Raw genomic sequence first — 10,619 nt, 5'->3', positions numbered from 1 at the left:
TCTGCTTACCGCCCGCGCGCTTCCGCCGGCGCGCCCTCCCCCGCGGCTGCGCAGTGCGGCCCCGCCGGCCCACCCGGAAGCCGTCCTGAGGGTGCGCTGCGGCCAATCCCCCGGCCCATCCCAACCCCGGCAGGCGTCCCTGACCATCTGAGTCTCCACTGAGAGAGGGTTCTCGATAGCTGAGCTCGCCTTGCAGCGGTCAATGTGGCTGGCCACTTAAGTGTCCTAGATTTTATGTCTGCTTCGCCCTAGGTTATGCCACGAGTTTACGCCAGTCTGGGCACACTCTGGGTCTTGGAGTGACCTCTTTGAGCCTCCCCTCCCACTCCCGTGAAATAAAGCCCTGGGTTAGTCACAACACAAAGCTCCAGTGGCTGGTTATTCTATCAGATGAGACCTAGTATCACAGTCTACTTAAAATATTATGGGAGCAGGAAATTGGAGAGTACAGTTAGGACCATGTGGCTTTCAAAGATGAATCTTTGCACTGTTGTGTAATGATTTTTACTAAGAGAAATTCCAAAGCCATTCTTATCCTAAAGCGGGCATAAGGCACTCTATGACTGAGGGTTGATATAGTGTGAACGCATGCACTCCTGAACACGGAATTCCCCAGCCAGTGTAGACACCTTGGGAATGAAAAGATCTTGTTCCCTCCATCTAATCACAAAGGGTGTCTACATGGAAGTAGGAGAAAAAGTCTGGCCTTTTTGACCTTCACACAAGATAGTTGAAAGAAAAGGCCTTGCAGCAAACAATGAGTTTCGGAAACTTTGTAACTCAGTTAAGTATGATTAGAGTTTCTTATAAAATATAGTAATAAAGTAGAATAATGGGTTACAGAAAATAACAGGTTGCAGAATAAATAGTTACAGGTTACAGAACAGTGACCACAATAGGGTTGCCATACAATACTTGAAAATAGCAGGTAGCAATCGTTGAGAGAGGTAAAGGAAAATGGGCACATATGGCAGTTAAGGTAACTTGGAATCAATAAATAGATAAGATTACTCAAGTATTTTGGGAAACCAGTGAAAAATCTTTGTAGAGAATTATAGGGAATGTCAAGAGGAGATATTTAAACTGGTGTATTGTCTGTGAGTCAGTTGGGAGGGGGACCCTTTCCCAACCTGGGAAAGTCTATGCTTCATTTCATATAAATTGTGCTTTTTTTCCTTCTCTATTGGTGTCCTGGCTGCTTTATTTCCACTCCTTTTAACCTTACTTTCATTTTAACTCGGCCAAACTTGCTAGTTCTGCTGAGTAACTGGACCAGATCAACTGGACATCTTAAGGGTCTCAGAGACACCTGACAAGTCCAGTCCAAACTATATACATTTTCCAATACCATGTCACATCTTGGCTCCATTCATTCTTTCATTAAATATTTATTGGGCATCTATTATGTGGCTGACATTGTTCAGGCACCAGGATGGTTAGTTTACGTTGTAGACAAGAAAATCCAAACGATGAAAAGCAGGACAAGTCAGTGATTAACAACGGACTAGTAGGTTTTCCACATATTTACAACAAGAAAATGAAAGGATGGGGGGAGTAACAATATAAGCTGGAATGATGATTTCTCTCAACTAATTAAATCTGAAGCAACTGTATTTTCAAATAGTTACATGCTGTAATAAATAGTTACACACACAAATAACTACATACATTGGACATCTTAAGGGCATCTTAAGGACATCATAATTGCATTATGTAGCAAACATTCTTCACACATTTTCAAATAGTTGTCTCATCTCCCCCATTAGATTATAAAGAAAAGACTTCAAAGAATTATAAACAGATTTTTGAAACAGAGACTATCTAGTTCAATATTCTCACTTTAGAGGTAAGAAAATACAGACCTAGATAAATGAATTGCTATTGCAAAATCACTCAGATTAGAAACAACAATTCCCCAGGATTGACTATCTTAGAGATAAATACTCTCTAATAGTTAATGGTTATACAGTTTATTCATTCCAAAAACAGTATAAAGAACCAATACAATAAATGAATAGAAGGAATTTCTCAGAAATTATTTTCATTATTTGTTTGCTTCAATAAAATATTTCATTGCATTTGCAGAGTTCTTGCTCTAACTTATTTTGTGAAAGCTGGTTCTATACAAGAGTACTTAACTGAATTCACCCTCAGTGGTTCTGTTACAAATTGGACTGTGTCCCCTTAAAATTCATATGTTGAAGTATAACCCCTGGTACCTCAGCATGTAACTATTTGAAAATAGAGTTGCTGTAGATTTAATTAGTTGAGATGAGGTCATCAGTGTGGGTGCTAATCCACCATGTAGTGTCCTGGTAAAAAGGAGAAACATGGGCACAGATACAGACTTGTCAAGAAGGGTAGTACTATTACTATATGGAGACAATCTCCATAGACATTTCCAAGTCCAGGAGAGAGCCCTGGAACAGATCCTTCTATGGAATTCCTCAGAAGGAACAAACCAACCTTGATTTCAGACTTCCACCCTTCAGAAGTATGAGACAATACATTTCTGCCATTTAAGCCCCCAGTTTGTGGTACTTTATTACAGCAGACCTAGCAGATTAATACATTAATTAACCAATAAGCAAACAAAATTCCTCTTAATTTAGCTTTTAGTGTTTGAGATCAATAGCCATGTAGGTGTAGTTCCCACTTCACTCATGTAATATTTACTGACTTTGTTCTTCCTTTTTTGTCTCGGAAACCAACTTCTTTTTTCTTTTCTATTTTTTCCTTTGTTACTGAAATCTATGAGTCGCAGAAGGCTAACTTCTATTAAGAGATCTCTCAAGGGGCTCAAATGGATACATATTGGCAAGGGAGCCCCCAATTCCAACGCCTTCCAGTCTTTATCATACATTTCGTAAAAAAATGTTTATCAACAACCAAATGCCAGGCTCAAGAATGAAAAATACACACATGGCTCCTGTCCTCATAAAGTTCAGTGTCATGGGGAAGCCAGGTTCAGAAATAACATCATAATAAGCTAAAAAAACAAATGTCTCAGGAAAAAACAAAGAAGGCTTCAAAGATGACATGACTTTTGAGCTAAATTTTAAGGGGAATTTCTTTTTTATTTTTTTGAGACGGAGCCTCAAGCTATCCCCCTGGGTAGAGTGCTATGGCATCACGCTCACAGCAACCTCCAACTCCTGGGCTCAAGCGAGTCTCCTGCCTCAGCCTCCCAAGTAGCTGGGACTACAGGCGCCCGCCACAACGCCCAGCTATTTTTTGGTTGCAGCCATCATTGTTGTTTGGTGGGCCCGGGCTGGGGATTCGAACCTGCCACCTTAGGTGTATGTGGCTGGCGCCTTAGCCACTTGAGCCACAGGCGCCGAGCCTTAAGGGGAATTTCAAGAAGAAAAGATAGTGTGAGCCAAGGAAATGTGGAAAGGTGCAGCTTGTATATTGACAAGCTGGGCTACTATGGGGAGACAGTTGAGAGACAGGACTAGAGATATTGAGTGGGGACCAAATTATGAGAGGGCCTTGAACACCATGTTAAGTAAAAAGGAAGGAGTTTCCACCCCATCCATCCTATCTCCCTCCCAGAGAGGGAGAGAATCTTCATCTTCTTAACTTGTATTTCTAGGGACTGTTTGGGCCTTGTTTACTCAAAGGCAGGCTCACAATGTGTTAAGAGACCCCAGTGGCTTACTCTCTGATGCTACGCTGGGGGGAGGAACTGAGCCAAAATTTGCCCCCCTTTCAGCCCCATCCCAATGTGGCCTGGACCTCTTATTCATATTCTATTCTGCTTCTTGCCTCCCTGAAGTAAGCTGCCCCAGGTGCTGCCCACCTGCCTCTCCCTTTTCCTCTAGGTGTGCACTGCATACTCCTTCTCCTTGAGTCTCTGGACGTGGCTAGTGGTAATTTTGGGCTTAGGGAGAGGAAGAGGTCCAGCCTGTCTTTAAGCAATGGTCATATGCTCAATCAATTTCACCAGAACTTTCTACATTACCAGGCATATGTGCCTAGATTGTAAAATGCCATTGACCATTCTTCATCTTTCTCTTCAAGATACTTACAGATAGCAGGGCTAAAGCAGAATTCATGTATCCTTGGGTGAAAAATCTTATGTTTATGCACATATTACTAACTCTTGGATGTCTGAACTTTACTCCCTGTGTATTAAGATAAAGATTTATAGACAGAGGAAAGACATACAGATCTGTGTGCTTTCCAGAGGTCAACCATCCACCAGTCTCTCCTTCCCCCTTCAGATCAAAATAAGATAGATCAAATCTCTACATGTAATCTAAGGAAGTACAATGAATACCTTTTCAGGGACTCTGTGAGACATAGGGGGACTTACATTCTCATGGTCACTTCAGGCTCTGTATTCCTGTACCTACTATATTAATTCTACTTAGGCATCTTCTTGCCATTCTAAACCTGTTGCTCTGGTTTGCATCTCACAAACCCAGGCCCCACTGCTTTATTGCCACAGTGCAAGCCCCCACGCGTGGCACTTGTGTGGGTGGAGCACATCACTTAACAAGAAAGGGTTTTTGACATTTGAAATAATTCTTAAGGAAAATTAGAGCAGAAACTGAATCTTGTTGGGCCAGGACTGTGCAGAAAGCCTAATCCTGAGTTCTTGGGTACCCCAAATTTCATGTCTGGGGCCCTTCTTCAGCAACAATTCCCATGCAGAGAAAGCATGGGAGTAGAGTTAGGCTGAGGGAGGGAGTGTAATTGAAGGAAGAGTGGACAAGGGATTTTGAGGGTGTTGGTAAGAGTATGGTTTAAGTGACAAACCTTGGCTGCTTTAGGGCTCTTGGTCAAAACTGGCAGGGTTTAGAAAAGTAAAGATGGGCGGTGCCTATGGCTCAAGGAGTAGGGCACCAGCACCACATCCCAGAGGTGGCAGGTTCAAACCTAGCCCTGGCCAAAAACTGAAAAAAAAAAAAAAAGAAAAGAAAGAAAGACAGAAAGGTAGAGATTATGTGGTTTCTAGTGCCACCTGTTGCCCATGAAATGAAGAACTAGTAGCTCTTCATCCATCGCTGGAGGATTATACTCCTGGAGAAATGCCTGACTGTAGTGATGTCCCTCAAAACTATTACCTCCAAGGGCAGGCTGGGCATGGGTAGGGAGGGGTAATAGGTGGTCCGTAGGAGGGTTGTGCAGCTACAGTAGCATCTGCAGTGGACATCAGAGGAAAATGCCAGTTTAGAAGAAGCCTCCAAACATGATGTAACTGGCTTCCTGTCCTCTGAATACTTAGGATCAACAAACAGAAATAGATAGTCTGTGAAGGAAAGAACAAGGTGCTCTTCTGAGTTATATTCGAAGTCTACTACCTATGATCATTTCTTCTCCCACGACCTCTGTCACCCCCCTTTCTGATAGTAGTAATGACCCAGGTTTAGTTCTTCTTTCATGTATTCTTATTGTTACCCAAAGGAAGATACATCCAATACAGTAAATTTAAAACTGAGTTCAAAAGGTTGTCTTTTGAACACTTTCTTAATGATTTCGAGGAAAACTCCTAAGAAAAAATAAAACCATAATTATCTCATGAATTCTGTTTAATAGACATTTAAAAACCAAATGTCTATGGTTTGGGAGGCAGGGTACCCTTTTCACTCTCTGTATTGAGCTAAGTAGTATTAAACATCATTTCCAGGCTTTGTGGTTGTCTTATCATGTGGGTACAAAGGTGCCATGGAAACCATAAGGCATTTGTACAGGTACTTCTGCTCGGCCCAGTTCTTCAAAGTTCTTGGCATCCAACACAAGGAGGAAATTGCTTTCATTCTAGAACAGGAAAGACAACATCGAAAATTCCTTCTTTTTAAAATCAAAACACTATCTCCTCCACTGGCTGTACAAATCCAAATGGTGAGACCATGTCTTATACATCTTCATATCTACCCCCAGTACCTAGCACAGGGCCTTGCCTGTTCACTCACTAAATGTTTCCTCAATCATTGAACCGAACTGAAAAGGAAATCATGGCTAAGAAGTTCATACCTACAGCAAAGAAATTAAGTTGTTTCTATCAATCACCTTCATAGGCTTTCTTTGAATTTAATGATCTTTTTTGCTTGCTCCTTTCCAATTGACAAAGAGACATAGAAACTCTTTCTTCCAAATTAGAAATGTCTTTATTTTGTGTAACTCTGGAGCTGTTCAAAGGGCATCACTGCAAGACAGACGGAGATTTACCCTAACTACAGGAGTGGCAAGCACATGACATAAGGATGAAGTCCTCCTACTTCCATGGCAGAAATCACAAAGAGATCCAGCACTTTACCACTAAACCCTTAAAAGGCCTCAGAATCCTACACTCCAGGAAGCCACTAATAATTGATCAAAGGTGGCATTCAAAGTGAACCTGTTTGCCATCAGATTGCCCCAGGCAAGAAGTCTGGTAGTAAATAGCATTATTAAGACACTAGGCCAGGGATTATGACATTAGACTTTGAGGTCATTTCATTGAAATTGGCAACACCAATGGTGTTATGAATATTAGACTAAAAGTCAGAAGACTTAGATTTAAATACTGACTTGTGCCTGTAATCTTAGCACTTTGGAAGGCAAAGGTGAGAGGATCACTTGAGGCTAGGAGTTCTAGACCAACCTGGGGGAACACAGTGAGACCCTATCTCTACAAAATTTTTCAAAATTAGCTAGGTGTGGTAGTACACGCCTGAAGTCCTAGTTTCTCAGGAGGCTGAAGCAGGAGGATTGCTTAAGCCTGGATATTGGAGGTTACAGTGAGCTAAGACCATGCTACTGTACTCTATCAAGGACAAGAGAGTGAGACTCTATCTCAAAAAAGAAAATAAATTACTTGATCATTATGAGATCTCATGCAAGTCTCTTTCAACTTCTTTATGTTACAAATTTCACATGTGTAAAATGGTATCCCTTGAAGTTGTTTTGATGACTACGTGAGATATTATAGATGAAAATAACGTGCAACTTATCAAGTTCCTATTCAAATGTAAATTATTATTATGTTCTTACAAATAGAACTTTAAAACAATAACAAAGTATGAACTATGATAAAGAGTATGTAAACACTAAAAAGGGGAAGAGAAGGGAGAAGATGCTATATTGGAACCAAAGTAAACTATGGACAGCATCAATATGCATCCTCAATTTATCAGATGCCTCAGCGAGCTTTTCCTTATGACCAGTGACAGGGAAACATGTTTACCTGGTTGGGTGTGATCACCACTGAAAGAATAACCCCACTATCTTCTTCAGTGGCTCCTGGTACTGGAACAAAAACGGGTTCTGAGGGATAATAGTTCTCTTTTCTCCAAACCTGCAAGTTCCCAAAAAGTATTTGATAAAAGGTCAGTTGTGAGCCAGAAAATTTCCATAACTTTTGTCACCCCAAGCATGAATTTGGCTATCAATATGATATTCCAAAAGTAAAAGAATCAGGCTTGCTGAGTGGAATACAGGAAAGAAAGAGGGAGATTTTGCAGCCCCACATCACATCACCATTGAACATAATTTGTGTAATTATAATTTCCCATCAACCAGAAAAATGGGTGTCTGAACAAACTTAACTCCGTGATTTCTCCCAAAATAACATCAAGATCAAGCACATACTGGGGGCTTGGGGTCCATCTAGATTCCCTACAGGGAACATAACCCTAACTTAGATGATTTCATGGTTTTTAAACTCAATAAAAAAAACTGGCTGAGCTGCCTAAATATTAAAGAATTTGAGGGGTAGAGCAAGATGACAGACTAGGGATATCTCAGCAACCACTTACAGGTGAGATCACAGAGAGAAGACTCCAGCCACCTCTGGCTAGAGTGTCCTGCCCAGAAACATCATTCAGGGACACAGTGAGACAGCAGGTGACTCCAGGAGCCAAGGGGGAGGTCAGCAACAGTAGAAGACCAGCATAGAAAGTGAGTGCCTGGGTGTGTGCAAAGGCCAGCTGGCCCTCTGGCAGAGGGCTAGAGTCAGGGAAGCCCTGTCCTGTATTTTTTTTGGGGACTTGAGTGCTTGCTGGAGCTGCCTTAAGAGGGCTCAAGTGAGTAAACTTAAACAGCACTTGGCTCCCAGGATTAAGCCACCAGGCAGGGTAGAACATTGGTTCAGCTGCTACCAGGGCCATTGTGGGAGCAAAGAGTCCCAGTACGTGGCTGGCTCTGGTGTGGGTGCCTTATGAGCTCAGGCAGTCAACCTTGGGGTTACTTGGGAGGCTCCTGCACCCTCAGGAAAGCCCCTTTGTGACCAAGGGATACTGTTTAGAAGGTCAAGTTGTGTCTCCTGGGATGTCTGGCAAGGGCTTTAGGCTTCCAGCCATGTGGGGACTGAGCACTAGCCAAGTGACCAACCCCTGATTTAGGGCAAATAAATCAGAAGATGGGACCAGGTCTCCTCACAACTGGATAGTGGCTTCCAGCACCCATCTTATATGGTAAATCAGCATGTGTGTTTCACATCTCCTAACTGCTAGAGCACCACCTGGTGCCTAGGCAATGTATTGCACTATATATATTTTTCTTCTTTTTTTCCTATCTTCTGGGAGTATCCCCCAGGCAATATATTGCAATATATTTTTTAATTATTTTTATTTTTTTCTTGTTTTTTTCTTTTGGTGTATTTTTATGTTTTCATTTTTATTTTCTTTAACATCAATGGTTCCATTTTTGCTACAGTTTTTATGCCCCTTTTAATTTCTTTTCTATTTATCTCCTTTTTCTTTTTGTAGAGACTTGTCTACTTTTCTCATCTTTCCTTCATACATTTCTCAAACAACAATTAAGATATCCCTCTTTTTTACACTTTATATAATTTTGTTTTTACCTTTATTTGTTATTATTTTTTCCTTTTCTTTTTTGTTTCCTTTTTAAATCTATTTTGTTCTATTTCTTTCTGTTTTCTATTTATGGGACAGAGCCTTGCTTTGAGGCCTGGGCTAGGGTGCTACACATTAGGCTGACTAAAGGAGGATTTGAGCCCATGATCTAGGGCATCCTTCTGGCTTTACTCTTTGAAAGACTGTATTAGTAGGTCCTCACCATGACACATTCTGATTTCTCCTATATTTGGCAGAGGTGGGGTCTTGTTTTGCTCAGGATGGAAAGGAACTCCTGACTTTGAGAGACCCCTTCAGTCAGCCCCACAGATTCCTTGAATTACAGATGTGGATCAAAGTGCCCTACAAAATACCATTATTATTCCAGTTGTTCTCTTTCCATCCTTCTCTCCATTTTTAAGTTTTTCCTTTCACCTCTGTTTTTTTCTTTTTTCCTTTCTTCTTTCCCTTCCTATTCCTTAATCTTTTCTTCCTTTAGGCCCTATACCAAGAGGCCACTCCAACACATAAGTACAGAGACAAGGAAAAAAAATTTTTTTGAGACAAGGAAATTTAAAGAGAAGAAGGAAGTAAGAGGGAAAACTAGGGTAAAGAAGTGAACAAGAAAAAAACACACACACACGAGGAGCAACCAACAAAAAAGTTCTGGCAACATGAAAAACCAGAATAGATCAACCCCTCCAAGGGATCATGACGTAGCTACCCAACAGGATCCCACCTATAAAAAATTATGGAATTGACAGAAAAGGAATTTAAAATATGGATATAAAAAATAATGAAGGGAGGGCTAGCACCTGTGGCTCAGTGAGCAGGGCTCAAACCCAGCCCTGGCCAAACTGCAACAACCAAAAAAAAAAAAAAAACAGCCGGGCATTGTGGTGGGCACCTGTAGTCCCAGCTACTTGGGAGGCTGAGGCAAGAGAATTGCCTAAGCCCAGGAGCTGGAGGTTGTTATGAGCAGTGTGACACTATGGCACTCTACCAAGGTTGATAAAGTAAGACTCCATCTCTACCAAAAAAAATGAAGGGAATTGAAGGGAAAGTGGAAAATCACCAAAACAAAATCCAAAAATTGACCCAAGAAATAAACGAAAGCCATGATGAAATTAGAAAAGATATTTTAGAGCTTAATGAATTCAAGGAGTCAGTCAGGGAACTTAAAAGATGCAGTAAAAACCATCAATAACAGGTAAGACCAGGGAGAAGAAAGAATCTCAGAGCTAGAGAATAAGGCTCTTGAGCTAACTCAGGCATTTAAAGAGGCAGAAGAGAGAAAAAGCAGTGATCACTTAGCCATTTATGGAAATGCATGAAGCATTCAAACATACAAATTATAGTTATCCCTGAAGGGGAAGAAGAATGACCCAAAGGAATGGAAGCCCCACTAAAGGACATGATAAATGAAAATTTCCCAAGCATCATCAAAGATTCCAACACACTCCTTTTAGAGGGATATCAACACAAACAGAGCATCTCCAAGACACATTGTAAGGAACCTAGCCAAGGTCAAAATGAAAGAGAAAATGTTGCAAGTAGCCGGAGTAAGCACCAATTGATCTACACGGGCAAATCCATCAGGGTGACAGAGAACTTTTCAGTGAACATTTCAGCTGAAGCTTTTCAAGCCAAAAGAAAAGTTGTCTACCCTTAACCTTCTTAAACAAAACAATTTTCAGCCTAGGATTCTATATCCTACGAAACTAAGCTTCAAATTCAATGGAAAAGTAAAATCTTTTATTGACATGAAAATATTGAGGAAATTCACCACAACAAGACCAGCTGTGCAGGAAATATTCCAGTCCATTCTCCACACTG

General features: G+C 41.1%; 1 protein-coding gene across 1 annotated transcript in view; it reads right to left on the bottom strand.

Annotated features, from left to right (window-relative positions):
• Nucleotides 1-5,500: 5,500 nt before the first annotated feature.
• Nucleotides 5,501-10,619, bottom strand: part of BCO2 (beta-carotene oxygenase 2) — a 62,352-nt gene continuing 57,233 nt past the window's right edge. Inside the window, exons 11-12 of the mRNA XM_012808161.2 lie at nt 7,175-7,285; nt 5,501-5,766 (exon numbers count right to left, since the gene is read on the bottom strand). Of these exons, the coding sequence (XP_012663615.2) occupies nt 5,653-5,766; nt 7,175-7,285 (225 nt within the window). The 3' untranslated portion in view covers nt 5,501-5,652. The remainder of the gene's footprint in view (nt 5,767-7,174; nt 7,286-10,619) is intronic.

This window comes from Otolemur garnettii, unplaced genomic scaffold (assembly GCF_000181295.1).
Source record: "Otolemur garnettii isolate 467f Iridium unplaced genomic scaffold, OtoGar3 scaffold00086, whole genome shotgun sequence".
Lineage (NCBI taxonomy): Eukaryota > Metazoa > Chordata > Mammalia > Primates > Galagidae > Otolemur > Otolemur garnettii.
Note: the sequence above shows the minus strand (reverse complement) of the source record. Positions and strands in the feature narration are given on the sequence as shown.